Source organism: Myotis myotis, unplaced genomic scaffold, assembly GCF_014108235.1.
Source record: "Myotis myotis isolate mMyoMyo1 unplaced genomic scaffold, mMyoMyo1.p scaffold_m19_p_1, whole genome shotgun sequence".
Classification (NCBI taxonomy): domain Eukaryota; kingdom Metazoa; phylum Chordata; class Mammalia; order Chiroptera; family Vespertilionidae; genus Myotis; species Myotis myotis.
The window spans coordinates 158,315,000-158,332,871 of record NW_023416313.1 but is presented as its reverse complement, the minus strand read 5'-3'; the positions used below and the strand labels follow the sequence as shown (position 1 = coordinate 158,332,871).

The 17,872-nt window shown below is 43.7% G+C and overlaps 1 protein-coding gene across 1 annotated transcript in view; it reads left to right on the top strand.

The window, feature by feature from the left end:
* GPR176 (G protein-coupled receptor 176) overlaps positions 1-17,583 on the top strand; it is a 100,317-nt gene extending 82,734 nt beyond the window's left edge. The window contains exons 2-3 of the mRNA XM_036296901.1: positions 7,413-7,665; positions 14,410-17,583. Coding sequence (XP_036152794.1) covers positions 7,413-7,665; positions 14,410-15,532 — 1,376 coding nt within the window. The 3' untranslated portion in view covers positions 15,533-17,583. The remainder of the gene's footprint in view (positions 1-7,412; positions 7,666-14,409) is intronic.
* Positions 17,584-17,872: the final 289 nt, after the last annotated feature.

The following is a 17,872-nucleotide window of genomic DNA, read 5'->3' as shown; positions in this document are numbered from 1 at the left end:
ATTCTCCATGTTATTTTGCTCTTGATATTTGCCCTCTTCTCTCTCTCTCCATCCTGTTACTACTTGAGGGAGACAGAAGAGGAAAAAAGAGAAGGAAGTGTTAGAATTTGCTTCCTGAAAAATACTGTTTCTGCCCACCCACATACATGCACTTCATTATAGGTACTTCCAAAGTCATGTTACATCTGCAAGGCCTGTAATTACAGCTTGCTGGTTTAGTTCTTGCCTCACAAGCAACTACGTATTTTCCAAGTTTAGGGTCTAGGCCAGGGGAGGGAAATCTTTTTTCCGCAAGGGCCATCTACAAAATTATTGACTTAAAAATTAACCTGTTGTATTTGGTTGAACATTTAATGAACTCACCCCTAATGCCTTGGCAGGGCCAGACCAAATGATTTCACAGGCCTTATATGGCCCACGGGCCGGACTATCTCAGTTATCAAGCTCCTTCCTTGTTACACATGTGTCAGTCTCTTATTTTGCCTGCTTTACTCCACTCCCTCCTTCCTACGGAGTTCTTGGCTAGTATTTTGTCTGAGCATTTATTCCATTTTCTTATGTTGTCAGTAGGCTCTGATGGGCTATGCGTAGTCACTCATCTTTTTAATGCCTCTGTGTTCTGTCCTCAACTTTGCAGTGACTTTCAGATCCATTGCTTCCTTCCAAAGCCTTCCCTTCCCCTGCCTTGGCCATGTATCTTTGGCCCTGTCCTAGATCTGGCTGCCTCCAACTCTTATCCCATCTGCTGCTCCAGCTTTCCTTGTGCCAGCTCCTCTACAGCCACCTTCTGTTGCTGGCTTTTTTACTTGCAGAGATGGGTGAAAGTGGTGAAGGAAGCAGGGAAGTATGGTATACTCTAAAGCACATGTGACCTCCACGAAGTGGGAGAGTGATCTGAAATTTATTAGAAGAATTAGAATACTATTCCTTGCTCCTCACACTCCAGGCTCTCCCCTTTCTCTTGCCTCTTTGCCCAAATTTCACCAAAGAAGTGGGAATGGAATTTTAAACTTTTAGTTAATGTCATTGTTAGATTGTGCCAGATCATTAGGAATAAGAGACTCCCATTTCCAAAATCTTACTTTTTCTACTTCACATCAACTATGCTGGTTCTGGATCCCCCATGGACTTAAGCAGGATTTGGCTCACTTTCCTTTCTGAGACCTCCAATTACCTTACCCTCATGTTCTTTGGAAATTATTACAACATCATTTTCCCTTTTAGACTGCATAATTACAGTTACTGGAACAGAGAGAGTAGGATAATAAAGTGCATGAGCATTCCTTGTATGTTCACTGGATTAATTATGGTATAACATGATGGATCATTGCTGAGTGTCTCTCCCAAGCTGCTCTGACACTGTGTATTGACAATGGAGAGATAGTAAACATTCAACTTGTTGATCAAAGGCAGTTGCCATCAGTAGATGTACCTACAAAATTGAGTATACAAAAAAACCACACACCAATTCTGATCATTCTTATGAAGTAATATCAAGCTTCAAGCTCTTATTTATTTATGTACATAGGTATTCATGAAGCAACTTCTGGATATAAAACTGGTGCACATGACAGTCAACAGAATTTTTCAGATAAGGTTCTTCTCAGGCTTCCTAATTTACAGTATTTTAAGGGAGAAATGATCCCTCTGGGCTAAATGCAATATGAATGGTGCAGAAAATATGGACCCTGCCTTCAAAGATTCCATGAGCAGTTTAATACAGGAAGGGCCTCTCAGTGAGATGGACAGTGAACTGCTCCACTCAGATAAGAACGGCTTGTTTGGATGAAGATCTAAGGGGAGGGTGCTTAATGATAGAGTTAGATAACTTAATTCCTCCTTTTCTCTGGAAGCTTTCTCCAAACACCTATTGAGGAGGAAATGAAACCTGAGGTTATTAAAGTGTTTCAGCACTGTCAGTTCGTTGGGGCTAATATCCTAAGCCATAGCTTTTTAGAGAACAATATACGTGTCAGGGAGGTTAATAGACTGAATGTGAGAGATCAGAGAGCAAGGTATATTGTGAAGCTATGAAAATCTAGTTGGTTTTTATGGAAAAAATTTTAGTCAAAGAAAGAAGTGTCAGCAACTTCAGACTCTGTGTTTCTTTCTTCCTTTTTACCTTATGCATCTGTGTGTTTCTGGCTGTGTATTAGGTATGTTAAGAGATGTGAGAGATTGAGCTAATTTCAGGGGCTTTATGACTTCCACGAGAAAGCCCCAGTGGCAAAGGTTACTGGGATCTTTTTGTCTTGATTGTGCTACACATTTTGTCTTTGGGGATACCATTGTCGCTAAACATAATGTGCATTTGTTGTAGACTCACCTAAAATCCTTTGTGTGGTCTCCCGGGAGCTGACGGGAAGAGGCTATTGTTGAAGTCTCTTAATTTTTCTTAGGTATTACAAAAGTGAATCCTGTTAATATTTTATCTAAATTATTCATTGGGAACAAGTTTTCTAAAGAGAAATCATCAGAGGTTAGATTGGGAATATATATTTCATAAGCTGCTTTTCATTCAAAGTAACTATGTAAAATTCACCATGAATTTTAATAAGCTTACTACATAGCTTCTTCCTGCTAATTCAGTTCTTGCTTTAATTTGAATCTCCTGTATCATTTCAGAAAAACCTCTGGAATCAAATTAATTGTAACTAAAATAACATAATTTTCTCATGCTAATAGTGATCAGCTTAAAAAGTTGGGCAGGTATTAGTCTATTCACAAGTTGCAGCAAATTGACACTTTATTAGTGAGGAAGAGGCTCAAATGTTTAGACTGAGAGGAAGAGCAAATTGTATTGAAAACTGCTAGGCACAGCCCTCTGGCTACAAGCTGGTTCCGGCCCCCCAATTCCTGTTGATGGCCATAATTCTGATACCAGTGGCAAAAAAGCTCTACTTACCAGCTAACCAGCACTTGATTCTCTGGCTAGTTGAGAAATTTACTTGCATGTATTAAAAATAGATTTAAAAAATCAGAATAAGATAGAATCTTTTTAAAAAAATATATTTTATTGATTTTTTTACAGAGAGGAAGGGAGAGGGATAGAGAGTTAGAAACATCAATGAGAGAGAAACATGGATCAACTGCCTCCTACACACTCCCCACTGGGGATGTGCCTTCAACCAAGGTACATGCCCTTGACCGGAATCGAACCTGGGACCCTTGAGTCTGCAGGCCGACGCTCTATTCGCTGAGCCAAACCGGTTAGGGCAAGATAGAATCTCTTAAAGAACTATTTAAACTTTCCTTTGGAAGTATGAACGTTGAAACTCAACTTTTAATGTTTATGCCCCCTACTCCCAGGTTCACAGAACTTAATTAACAGGAAGATTTTTGTAACCCTCTAACCACCATTTGCCTTCTCTACACTGTTATTTATTCCCTTCTTGTCTTTCCTTCCCTCTCTCTCTCTTAAGAAGGAAGTCCCTTTTGAGGCTTTTGCTTGGGCTGCACACTTAAGCATTCAGAGGAAAAGATGGATTTGACTCTTAGGTTTATAGGTTCATTCCATTCCATTAGGATGCTGAAACTTTGGGTATTAAGTGTGGGGGCATCCAGAAATCATATCTTAAAGGGTATTGTTTGATGTTGAGAAGTTTGGATTTGCCTTTTCTTAATGGCAGTAGAGAACTATTGAATGCTTTTGCTAAACTGAGTAAGTTACTTTTGTACCTCTGTACTTCTTTAAAATGGATTTAATTCATCAATCTCACACTTTTTTGTTTTCTGGCAGTTTTTTAAAAACCAAATCAGTGTCACATGAACTGCATCTGAATCATTTACTTTAGCTTTTGTGTTTACATATCTATCTAGTTTATAGCACATATTATTTATGGGCCTGGGCTACCTTTTTGTTAAATAAAACATTGACCTGTTTGTATTTTTTAACCCAAAAGGTTGAATTTATTTTTGTAGTAGTAGTGGTGTTGATTTCCATTGCAAACATGGATGTTCCCTTAACACACATTAAGACCGCATCACACGCTATAGTATTACAAAAAGGAAGGTGAACTGTTTTCAAAGGCAATAAATAGCTTTAACAACAAAGGATGTAAACACCTCATGAAACAAAAAAATCTCTAGTCATATGAATGACTATTTATATTTATTTATTATAAATATTTATTTATTTATTTTAACAGGATCCTGAATATTTTAACAGGATCAACCTTTGTTTCTTTGATCCTGAGGTTTCTACTTTTAAACGTCCACACCTGGCATTTGCAGTAAAATGCACAGCAACTGGGTTACAGAATGCAGTTACGATCCATTCACGCAACCTTCAAGAATGGCTGGTGTGGCTCAGTGGGATTGAACGTTGCCCCATGGAAAGAACATAGCTTTCCTTAGTTTAGCTTCAGGTTCTTAATAGCAAAAGGGATTAGGCTCCAGATGCCTCCTAGAGTTTTATAATTAGTGGAAATAAAATATGATTATAGGAGTCTCGGGTGTGTCAGTAATTACCGTTGAAAACAAGTTTCCTTATTCACAAGTGTGGACATACTAATAAAATGTATGATTTTTTTAAAGCAATGAAAAAGTATGCCTGACATGCTAGAGAGGGGAAGGAAAGATAAGAGAGTAGAGTAGGAGGGTAATGATGGAAATCAGTTTAAGTTTCTATGTGCTTGAGTGATCCTGGCCCCAAGTGTGGCCCCTCCTCTGTAATGAATTTTCCTGTTTCTTTGGTGACTCAAAATGTTTTGTTCAGCATAACCTGCCAAATTACAAAGATTGACAGTGATGAAAGAAAAAGAAGCGCCTAAGAGTCTTGATTGATAGCAAAGAAGGGTTGCCTTTATGGGAAGTCCCTCAATAGACTGGAGAAACCATGACTTTGACAACTGAAGATACTGTGACATGTGCACTCTCTTCAAGGCAGATTTCTTTAAGGCTATTTCATTTTTAGATGGTCACCAGAATTTAAGTCCTGTTTGTAAAACTGAAGTGAGGAAAGCTACTTCAGCCAGATTTGAACCTGTGCTTCATTGGAAAAAGGCCAGGAAAAACAATTCCCCAAATCAGTGGAGCGTCACATTATTATTGCTCCATCACCTTGGTGACAGGATAGCTTGAGGGGGCCAGAGGTGGTGATATGAGTAAAACAGCTCTTCCGCTGAGTCAATGTGTGTACATATATATTCACACGGCTGGCTTCATCTCAGTGAGGCAGCTACTGATGTGAGGAAAGTTAAATAGAGAATTTCCTAGAAGCAGCAGTGGCCTACTTACCTAAACACAGTGGCTATTTTTCTACTTTGTCAGGCAAATAAGAAGTAGCTATAGAATATTGTGTTTGAAGAGAGACTCTTGACAGTGAGTTATGCCAACATCTGAGGTGCAGAGGCAGCCGCTTGCAGTGACTGGCTATAGCCTGGAACCTTGCTGTCCCCTCCCCTGGTACCACCACGCTCCTTCCGAGTGAGGCTGAGCTGTTGTGCTCAGTTCATTGGAGGCCGTTCTCCAAGTGTATGCACAGGAGGTAGCAGTATCCTTGGGTCGTGACTGACTGGCCGAATTGACCTGGCTCTCTCACCAGGTAAAAGCACCCCCAGTAGAGTAGGCTGCCCTGCGTACCTAAAGACTTGGTCCCTGTGAGCCTTGGGGGTGGCGGGTGGTGGTGGTATAAACTGTGTGGAAGAGGTATTTCTGAAACTTTATTCTGGGGGCCAACTGTATCTGGGGTTCTTGTTACAAATGCGGGTTCCCAGTTCCGTACCTATTTGCTGTGATTCAGAATGTCTAGTATAGTAATTCTGAGGGAACTAATGGCTTAGAATACCCTCACATGATATACCTATTATAAAAGGGTTCCTCTTACTGCAGGGACTGTCAATTACTGCTTGTTCCCTTATCTTACAAATTCATTTATTCAACAACATTTATCAACTGCCTGTTGTGTGTCATACTGAGCAGGGCAGTAGAATTATAACATGACCAAGATTGACATGGTTTTTATCCTCATGAAACAGAGGGGAAACAAGTAAACAAATTAATAGTTATGATTAGAGTTATGAAGGCCACAACAGGATATTATAATAGACTATAAAATGGAAGGAGGAGCAGTGAGTATTTAAAATAAAAAGATAGAGAAGGTCCTCTTTGAGGAGACAGCAATTACATTAAGACTTAGATTTGAAGGAACCAGACATATGAGGAGCATGTGAGGCAGTATAAAAAAATGTGCAGAGGCACTGAAACATGCCCAACCTTGATCCTCATTAAAGAAAAAGCAAGGCCAAAATAACTGGTGCCCAGTGAGCCAGGAAGGCACCTAGATCACCTAGGCTCTTGATCAAGAGGAGACAGATTGAGAGGTGTGGGGAATCAGATGTGTAGTTGGAAATAAGAGTTTGGAGTTGAGAGGAGAGGCCTAGTTTAGAACATGTGGGAGTCATCAGCATTTCAATAGAGAGCCCCCTGAATGGGTAATCTAATCTAGGAAGAGGTTTTGGAGAGAGGGTAGATAAGGGCCTGGTAAAGAAAACTAGGAATAGCCAGGACATGGGAGAGGTGGGAAGATAGGAGGAAACCGGGAGACTATAGGTCATGGAAGCCACGAGAGGAGAATGCTCAAAGAGAGCTAGTCAAATGTGTCATTTCTGTTAAAGGTCTTGGACAGCGCTGTATAGGAGCCACCAGCTGCATGTGGCTATTGAGCACTTGAAAGGTGACTAGTGCAAGTTGAAATGTACTATAAGATGCACATCATGTACAGCTAAGACTAATACAATGGTATTTGTCAATTCTATTTCAATTAAAGATATACACACCAGATTCAAAGACCGAGTGCAAAAACAAGAATGAAAAATATTTCATTACTATTTTTTTAAAGTAGTGATTACATGTTGAAATGACAATATTTGGGATATACTGGGTTAAATAAAATACACTCTTAAAATTTTACCTGCTTTTCATTTTTTAAAAATATGGCTACTAGAAAATTTAAAATTGCACCTGTGGTTTGCGTCCTATTTCTGTTGCAGAGTTTGGCGATGTGGAAGTCATTTGCAAACTTGGTGAGAGTAGGCTGCCTGAGACTAAGTAATTCCAAGCAAACTGTTTATACTACTTAGAGGAGACTGAGTCAGTATCGGAATGCTAGTAAACAGATGAATAATTATGATAAGAGCTATTAAGGGCCACAACAGGATATGTGTAAAGTAACGAAACTCACCACTAAAAGTTCTTCCAGAATTTTGGAGATGTATGTAAATGATTTAAATGATTTCACATAAATTGACAATATAATATGCAAGTATTTAAGTTAAATCCTTTGAAATCAACTCTGAAATGTGGTTTTTCAGTCTTTTTTAACCTGTGTTTTCTTTCCTTTTTTTCTTCTTTCTTTTTATTTAAAATTTATTTTATTTTTATTTATTTATTTATTTTGAATATTTGGCCAGGAAACTTCATGGTGTTATGGTCAACTTGCCGCACAACCGTGTTCAAATCTGTCACCAACAGGTTCATTAAAAACCTGGCCTGCTCGGGGATTTGTGCCAGCCTGGTCTGTGTGCCCTTCGACATCGTCCTCAGCACCAGTCCTCACTGTTGCTGGTGGATCTACACCATGCTCTTCTGCAAGGTCGTCAAATTTTTGCATAAAGTCTTCTGCTCTGTGACTATCCTCAGCTTTCCTGCCATTGCCTTGGACAGGTAAGGTCAGGTAGCCAAATGCCCAATTTTGAAAGTATATTGAAATATTAGCATCACAAAGCAAATGGGAAATAGTCATTATTCCACTATTTTAGTTTGTGATCAACAGAAAGAGAATGAATTGCCAGAACAGATACCTCACACAAGACAGGTGGACGTAACAGCAGCTGTGGAAAATAGGACCATTGAAAAAAGATGTGACATTGGGAGTCACATCATGATGCTGGGGCAGAGCTACTGGAGCCTGGAGTATCTTCCAAGTTGGTTGGAATTGGTGGTATTTGTATTGCAATTTGCAGTAGATAGGCTCATCTGATTGATAACTACAATTAGGGCTTTTGATGTAGGACAAAAGCATTTCTGGAAGAACAACAGAACAATTCAGTGTTATTTAACAAAAGATTAGATAGTCCAGTTGGACCGGGCCAGATAATACCAGAATTCCTTTGGAGGATTTATTTCCAAGGCCTTATATTGTGATGGTTGCTGTTTTCTCTTCTCATCCTCTTTAGGAGGATGTTCATTTGGAAATGAATCTTACACTTTAACTACTACATACATAATTTGATCAAATTTATCAGAGTTTAAAGATCTTAGTAATCAACAGCCTCCTGTCTTTTCTCTTTGTTGCTGGTGTATCATGAAGACAGTTGAGATAATAATGCAGCGAATAGAATTAAATAAGAAAACAAGAATTGGAAAGTATCTTGTGCCCATGAGTACTTTTGATTTCTATGATAAATTTAACTACATTATAGATGAATTTGGAATTTCTAAATGCTTTGTTCATTCAAAACATATTTAATATCTTAATAACCTCTAAGAGTATAGATTGCAGAACCCATATGTGGAGTCGCTTTCAGCCTCTCAGGCCTGGAACCTTGATTTCATTAGCTGCCTAATGTCATCTGCATGGAGGGACAGAGTCATACAAAGGCCCTGCATACGAGGAGAAGCTGTTGGCTTAAGAGAGGGAACTCTGGAGTCAGAAATCTATCTACTGGTACATTGCTTTTTTTGGTGGGTGGCTTTGGGCAAAGTGGCTTAATCTTTCTGAGCCTCAGTTTCCTCAGCAGTAAGAAGAATTAAATGAGTTATTTGTAGCCTGTGGTTGGATAGGTTGCACCAATATTTGCCTCTCTTTCTCTAGGCTTTGCTTCTAATTGGCACATTCTTCTTTAGATTTATTGTCTGCAATCATTTTACCATCAGATCTTGCTGTGAGCCACTCTAGCTCTTTGGAATTTTTCTCACTAGAAACTCACCATTCACAGGATCAGACAAGGCAGGTGATAAATCCAAGTGCCACAGACCAGGCTGGGGTTGTGTGTGCATTCGTGTTCATTGGGGTCAGTCACTTAGCAGATTCAGCTAATAGTTGCTTTGTGGCTATCTAGATTTAGTGGGCAGGACTCTTCTTAGGAGAAAATTTAGAAATCTAGATTTCTATCATTTGTTAATGTTTGCAATTAATTTGCATTAAAAATATTATGTGGAACACTCAAATCCCTCAGCAAGCTAAAGGTGTACCATGCAATGCCAGTTTGTCATGACTGCTCTACAGTAACTTCTCATGTCTCTTCCATGTTCAACAACAGACCTTTGAAGATCTGGAAAGAACCATTGCACAGCACTGGAATATCACAGTGAAAAGTCAATGGCATCCTGGTGATGCAGTTACAGCCCTCATGAATTTTGCATTGAGCCACTCTGTATTTATAGGAGGTGTCCTTCCAACTGCCCCTTGTACTACCTGCTTAGTGAGGTCTTAAGTCTTCAGACCACATTGTGGACTTTTCTCAGTTTTTTAAACAACATTTTTATTGAGATACAATTTATGTTTCACAAAATTCACCTATTGTAAGTGTATAAGTCAGTGAATTTTAATATCTTTATAGAGTTGTGCCACCATCAATAAAGCTGACCTTTAGAACAGATTCATCACCCTAAAGAAAAGAAACCTCATGCTTATTACACTCACTCTCCATTCCCACCCCAGACATAGGCAACCACTAATATACTTTCTGTCTTTGTATGTTAGCTGTTTTTGGACATTTCATGTAAGTAAGATTATACAGTATGTGTTCTTTTATGTCTGACTCTTTTGCTCAGCATAATGTTTTCAAGGTTCATCCATGTTGTAACATGTATTAGTACTTCATTCCTTTTTCTTTTGTAGTTTTATTAAGATATAATTGACATACAGCACTGTGTAAGTTTAAGGTGTACAGCATAGAGGACTTGAATATATTGTGAACTGATTGCCACAATAAGTTTAGTTAACATCCTATCTAATAAAAGAGAAACATGGTAATTAGCGTACATCCACTACCCTTCCCATTGGCTAATCAGGGCGATATGCAAATTAACTGCCAGCCAAGATGGCGGCCGGCAGCCAGGCAGCTTGAAACTAACATGAGGCCTGCTTGCTTCAGTGACGGAGGAAACCAATGTTCCCTGCCTGCCTTGCCGGCCTCTGAGCTGCAACTCTAAGCAACTATGTTACAAATATAGAAGCTAAACAAAATCCCAGGAACCTGCTTTAGTCGGCCCGGCTTCAGCCAGCAGGATCACAACATTGTTTCAAATACAGAAGGTAAACAAAGGCCAGAAACCTGCTTTCAGCAGCGGAGGCCTAAGAGCTGGAGCCAAGCCTCAGAGCTAAAGCTGGCCCAGAATAAAAAAAGAAAAAAAGGAGCAGTTGGGAGCTTCAGTCACCCGCCAGCCTGAAAACAGCCCTCAGCCCCTCACCCAGACTGGCCAGGCACCCCAGTGGGGACCCCCACCCTGAAGGGTGTGTGACCAGCTGCAAACAGCCATCAGCCCCTCACCCAGGCTGGCCAGGCATCCAAGCGGGACCCCCACCCTGATCCGGGATACCCTTCAGGGCAAACCAGCCAGCCCCCACCCGTGCACCAGGCCTCTATCCTATATAGTAAAAGGGTAATATGCCTCCTAGCACCGGGATCAGCGGAGCTGCGAGGCCTCCCGGCACCGGGATCAGCATGACAGGGGGCAGTGCCCAAACCCCCTGATCGCCCTGCGGCTCTGTGTGTGACAGGGGGCGGGGCCACAACCTCCCTATCCACCCTGCTCTGTTCGTGACGGGAAGGCGCCCCAACCCCCTGATCAGCCCTGTTCTGTGCCTGATAGGGGGGAGCTCCCCAAACCCCTGATTGCCCTGCGGCTCTGTGTGTGACAGGCTGCAGTGCCCCAATCCCCTGATTGGCCCTGCTCTGTGTGACGGGGTAGAGCCAAAACCTCCCCATCGGCCCTGCCCTGAGTGTGACAGGGTGCGGCGCCCCAACCCCCTGATCTGCCCTGCTCTGTGTGTGACGGGGCGGTGCCCCAACTCCCCTATTGGCCCTACTCTGTGCGTGACGGGGGGAGCTCCCCAACCCCCCCGATCGACCCTGCTCGGTGCGTGACAGGGTACGGAGCCCCAACCCCCCTGATGGGCCCTGCCCTGTGAGTGACAGGGGGGAGCTCCCCAGCCCCCTGATTGGCCCTGCTCTGTGCGTGACAGGGGGTGGCACCGCAACCTGCCCATTGACCCTGCCTTGAGTGTGACAGGGGGCTGTGCCCCAACCCCCAAATCGGCCCTACCCTGAGCGTGACTGAGGGTGGCATCACAACCTCCCGATCTGCCCTGCTCTGTGCATGACAGGGGCGGCGCCCCAACTCCCCAATCAGCCCTGCTCTGAGCCCGACCAGGGGCTGCACCTAGGGATTGGGCCTGCCCTCTGCCACCTGGGAGCAGGCCTAAGCCAGCAGGTCGTTATCTCCCGAGGGGTCCCAGACTGTGAGAGGGCACAGGCCGGGCTGAGGGACCTCCCCTCCCCCCCGAGTGCACAAATTTTTGTGCACCGGGCCTCTAGTCTATATAATAAAAGCCTAAGCGACCGTTAAGGCTGAATGACCAGTTGCTATGATGTGCACTGACCACCAGGGGGCAGACGCTCAATGCAGGAGCTACACCCTGGTGGTCAGTATGCTCCCATAGGGGGAGCACTACTCAGCCAGAAGCTGGGCTCATGGCTGGTGAGCATAGCTGCCACAGTGGGAGTCTCTGTCAACTCTGCGGCAGTAGGCGCAGTGGGCCGGGGTGAGTGTGAGCCACACAACACCCAGTCCCAATTCAGGCTCCTCCCTGGCTGCCTGCTGCTTGGCGCACTGCTATATCCCCTGAGGGGTCCTGGATTGCTAGAGGGCACAGGCCAGGCTCAGAGACACCCCCCCCCCCAGTGCATAAATTTCATGCACTGGGCCTCTAGTATAGATATAAAAGAAAGAACAATTCTTTTTCCTTATAAAGAGAACTCTTAGGATCTACTCTCTTAACAACTTTCTTCATTGTTTTTTATTGGTGAACTAGAGGCCCGGTGCATGAAATTTGTGTAGGGGTGGGGGTGTCCCTCAGCACAGCCTGTGACCTCTCGCCATCTGGGACCTCTTAGGGGATGTCTGACTGCTGGCTTGTGGCTGGATGGTCTTCTGATGCTGCACGGCTTGCTGCTTGAGCTTCAGCAGCTGCTACACGTGCACGGGCTGGGCCACCACGGTCTGTCCTGTGAACACCATTGAGTGGGTGAGTCAAGTGTGGTGGCAGGCTCACCCTAAGTTCCCTGCGCTTCCCTGAGTCACTGAGTTGTTTAGACTGACTACCTTCTACAGAGAACAGCACTGGGATCAGGCCTAAGCCGGCAGCCGGACATCCCTCTCGCAGTCCGGGACCCCTCGGGGGATGTAGCAGTGCTGAGTGGCACTTCCCCTGTGGGAGTGCACTGACCACCAGGAGGCAGCTCCTGTGTTGAGCGCCTGCCCCCTGGTGGCCAGTGCACATCATAGCAACCAGTCGTTCTGGTCGTTCTGCCGTAACGGTCGCTTAGGCTTTTGTATATATAGGTAATAGTCTTTTGTTTGGCTGTACCACTTTTGTTATCCATTCATTAGTTGGTGGACATTTGGGTTGCTTCCATTTTTTCTTTCTATTGTGAATAATACTGCCGTGAATCCTGAAATTTTTTAAAGAATAGAATTCAACAAGAGTGAGAACACATTGTTTTGAATACTTTTCTGTTATATCTAGAATCAATGCAATAATAAATAACTGTAGGTTATTTCTGGGCCTTTGGCCTTAGAGAGGAAAATATGCTAACAATAAAATATCCTTACTTTCTTTCCATCAGACAATCTACTGTGTACTTGCCATAATTTTTTAAAAGGTAAACAAGTCCTTTTAGTAGAAAATTAAGACTGTTAGTATCCTATTTTATTAATCAGAGATACAGATTACCCGTAAGCTTAAGTATGGTGTGCATGAAGGTGAAGGGAAAAGTGATCCTTTCTCTCACTTCTTTCACGGATATTTGTTTCATGGCACTGAATCAGCAAGTTAATTGGGAGGCCACCTACACTTCCTGCATTATTTTCTAGAGGTGTATATACTGACAAAATTACTTGTAATGAGCCTGTGTTGCAGCCTATTTCCCAATACATAATGGAAGCAAAAATGCCTGGAAGCCTGGGTTCATTATCTGCCAGTTAGCAAATAAGAATCAGAGCCAGGGGACTCCTGAGCATGTTTTTATGCGTGGGTAGAAACCTTTATCTGTACTCAGAGAAATAAGATGGAGAGAATGCATAACTTACGTGTTTTTCTCCCTTTTCCCCCCTCCCAGAAAGATATCTAGAACACATTTCATCGTGCTCCATACATCTCTGATCGTCTGTGGTCATGTTGTGTTTGCATCGTATTTCCCTGAGCTGGAGCATTCTTGACATTTTCCCAGGTGCTCCCTTTCCCATACTTCCTTTGTGCATACCTCTAGTAGAGCCATCACCTCCTCATTTATAATTGTTTGCATGCTCCATCCCCCCCCCCCCCCACCGCATTAACTTTAGAAACATCCCTGTATATCTTTTCTTCTTTTTGTAATGCAGTGCCTAAACATAGGTGGTGCTCAGAAACTCTTGTGACAGGAAAGCATTTGTGTTTAGTTGGCCTCACGAATGAATGAATGTTAATAGGATTGTAAGGCTGACTCCAGCATTAGCTGACTGCAGTGATGTGGGCAGAGCTAATCTCTGATAATCACCACAATTCTAATGGCTAGTGGAAACCCTTTCCTGACAGATGTGGCTCTAGGGTCTGTAGAACTACTCAGTTCTACCAAATCATTGCTGATATGGAAGCAGGGTGCTTTCTGAATTCTGATTAGGTGGTTATGGAATAATCAAGTTAGGCTCGAAGGAAAAAAGTTTTAACATGCAGGCATTTTAGACCCATTATTTGCTCTTAGAGTTACTGATTATCATGGGGACAATAGCTATTGAGCAGGCATAATTTTTGTCAGTTGATTTTGTGGAAGGACTTTGCCAGAGTCCATCCTTAATATTGGGTCCTGCCCTGAGCAGCTGTAAGGTTAATATATCAATTTTTTACAAATTAGCCTTACACTGAAAAATAGATGTCTTTATGGCAGATGGAGGCATCCTTTATATTGAGCACTCTTTGGAATTTAATCTTGGTGGCAATAATTATAGAGCTAGTTATGAATTGTACAGCAGAGTCCTCAAAATTTAAGGTCTGGCTACCTAACTTCCCCAGTGGTTCCCTCTTTCTTAGGCAGAATAAAAGAACTTGACCCTTTTTTCCATCTCTCCTACTTTTGGTAATAGAGATTCCCCTAATTTAAAGCATATCTTCTCCTGTGAAATGAATTTTATGTGTGCATTTTGCAGGTACTATTCAGTTCTATATCCTCTGGAGAGAAAAATATCTGATGCCAAGTCCCGGGAACTGGTGATGTACATCTGGGCCCATGCAGTGGTGGCCAGCATTCCAGTGTTTGCAGTGACCAATGTGGCCGACATCTATGCCATGTCCACCTGCACCGAAGTTTGGAGCAACTCCTTGGGCCACCTGGTATACGTTCTGGTCTATAACATCACCACGGTCATTGTGCCTGTGGCTATGGTCTTCCTCTTCTTGATACTGATTCGACGGGCCCTGAGTGCCAGCCAGAAGAAGAAGGTCATCATAGCAGCGCTCCGGACTCCACAGAACACCATCTCTATCCCCTACGCCTCCCAGCGGGAGGCCGAGCTGCACGCCACCCTGCTCTCAATGGTGATGGTCTTCATCTTGTGTAGCGTGCCGTACGCGACCCTGGTTGTCTACCAGACTGTGCTCAACATCCCTGACACTTCTGTCTTCTTGCTGCTCACTGCCATCTGGCTGCCTAAAGTCTCTCTGCTAGCAAACCCTGTGCTCTTTCTTACTGTGAACAAATCTGTCCGCAAGTGCTTGGTAGGGACCTTAGTACAGCTACACCACCGGTACAGTCGCCGTAACGTGGTGAGTACAGGGAGCGGGCTGGCCGACGTCAGCCTGGAGCCCAGCGTGCGCTCAGGAAGCCAGCTGCTGGAGATGTTCCACATTGGGCAGCAGCAGATCTTTAAGTCCACGGAGGATGAGGAGGAGAGCGAAGCCAAGTATGCTGGCTCTGCTGACCTCCCGGCCAAGGAGATACTTAGCGCCTGCCTGGAGAGAGAGCAGGGGCCACAGTCTGCGCCCCCTGTGCCACCCCTGGGCACAGTGGACTCTCTGTCCCAGGTGGCTTCAGCAGCCCCTGTGGAACCTGAGATATTCCCTGGCAAGTATTCCCTGCAATTTGGTTTTGGTCCTTTTGAGTTGCCTCCCCAGTGGCTCTCAGAGACCCGAAACAGCAAAAAGCGGCTGCTGCCCCCCTTGGGTAACACCCCAGAAGAGCTGATCCAGACAAAGATGCCAAAGGTAGGCAGGGTGGAGTGGAAGATGAGTAGAAACAATAAAGTGAGCATCTTTCCAAAGGTGGATTCCTAGCAAGGATTGAAAATCCCTGGGAGCAGCAGGGAGCTCCCCTACTCCGGCCTGCCCTTCACTCTGGCCCTGTGATTTGTACGATCTCATTGCAACCAGAATGGGTTAACTTTTCCTGGCTGGGCCAGATGCTTTTGAATGAGAGGGAAATCTATAGGAAGTCAATGTCTTTTTATTGAGGGAGTATATGTATATATACTTATCTCAGTGATTCATGTCCTTTGTAAGTCCATGTTCCTCTTTGTGGAGACAAAAGTTGGGCATTGTAGACTAGGTCTTGGGTGGGTACCCTATGTGTGTTTTCTGGGGATCCTCAGTTCTCGGAGTCCAGCAGAGAATACACAGAGAGAAAAGGCATCCCTGAGCTCAAAGGAGCAGGGCCACTCCAAGGGAAGCCCAAGATAACTATGGAGTGGTGTGGGCACAAAGAAAATGCCTATTTGATGGACTTAAATATGTCAAATATATTCAAAATTGATCTGTACCTTCAGGGAAGATAGGGACTTGGCATTTGACACCTTTTCTTTGGAAGGCCCGATCATATGTCTCGCAGTTCCTCCCAATGCCCGTCATCCTTTTCACTGGGATGTGGATAAGGAACGGCCCTTCTGCCCACATTTGACGGACATGGCAATAGATGTGCCTGGTGGTAAGTGAGACGATCTCTCCTTGGTTATCCTGACATTCCCAGGCATCACGATGGCCTCAGAAAGACATGTCTGCAGGTTTGGTTGGAAAACACTGCAAGCTCTTTACTATGTATTTCCTCCCTTATGTTACTTATTTATTTTATTTATTTATTTTCAACAAATGAGAGAGAAGCTTCGAGGTAGAGAAGAAAGACACTAGTCTTGTCCACACACTGTAGTCTTTTCTGTTCCCACTTGATCTTGCCTGAAAGGTGCTACATAGCAGTCATTAGAAGTAACGTATATTGAAAAAAATTATCTCATGCAAACTTTTGTAATTCAGAGGTGATTTTAAAATGCAAAGCTAGTGTATACTGGGTCCCCTGGAAACATCAAGCTAAACTGCTTGATTAGGAAAGGTGGTTCTGCCCAAAAGGGTGGGAGAGGCTGACAAGAATGGTCCCCTTCTGAGGAGGGCTCCAGACACCGGCTGGCCAGTCTCATTTTCAGTCCATTTATGCAGCTGTGATTTCTCCCTTCATTTTGGACACAAAGGAGGAACAGAACAGGGAAAAAGAATTAATCGTAAAATGCCATGGCAACATATAGTAGCCCAGGTGAGCTCTCCAACTCCTCTTTCCCAGAGTGGATAGAAGAGGGAAGACAGTGTCCTCATGACTAGACCCTGGGGGCGCTCCCAGGCAGTTCACGGCCCCTCTGCAGTTCACCAGGCTGAATGCAAACTGCAGAGGACACCTCACTCCTCCTGAGTGCAAACTAGGTGCCGGCCTCTCTCTCTAGGGCGTTGTGTTTTTGTTAATAGTATACAAGGGAGCCCATCCAGTGCCTTGAGAAAGGAAAGTGGGCCTGCTCACCGCATCCCAGAAGCCATCCTTTCCTTAAACCACACTGGTCCTTGTCCCTTGGAGGCAGCCCAAGACTGTGTAAGGAGTCGCCTTTTCCTCTCCTCTCCTGAGTGTGATGTCTTATAATTCCTGAATGTGACCCTGACCCTTCCTCTGTGTGTTTTGTCTCCTCCAAGAGTTGTGTTCTCCGGGACTGCCACTCCCTCCCCAGGGCCTCCTCCTCCGGACCCTGTGTGCATGCCATCTGCAGCTCCTTGCCCTGATAGTTAATATGTGGCCCTTCAAGCTTATCTTTCAAAACCTGCACAATTGTTGCAACTTTCGTCAAGGGGAAACATAATCTGTCAGAAAACTTGTGTCTACTCTAGAAGAATCTGTCAAATGTAGCCACTTTGGTGTCCTTCTGATAATATATGTGTACAACTGAATAAACTCTGATGAGGCGGAATTTGGTAGGTTTTTCTTCTGTATGTTTGAAGCAAATGGTTGACTTCTAACAGGTCATTGTCGGGTGTATTTCTATACTCTCTGAAGCATTACATTTTAATAAAAAATTGAAAAGCAGTTTCTGAACTCAAAAAAGGTTGTATGAGCTATGTGTTTTTTGTTTCTTTTCCCTCAAGTGGCAGTTACCATCTGAACCTCTGGCTTCCTACATGATCTCAAAGGAAAAGTATTTGTTTCCCCCATAAATACAGAGGGCAGCATTGCAGTAGCATATTGTTGCAAATTTAAAAATGAATTCCCAAAGGAGAAAGTGCAACGAATGTCCCGAACACGTCTCCATATTGAATTGGTGGAAAGACTGCTCCCTCTCCAGGGGAGACTGGGGTACAGCCTTCCTCCTC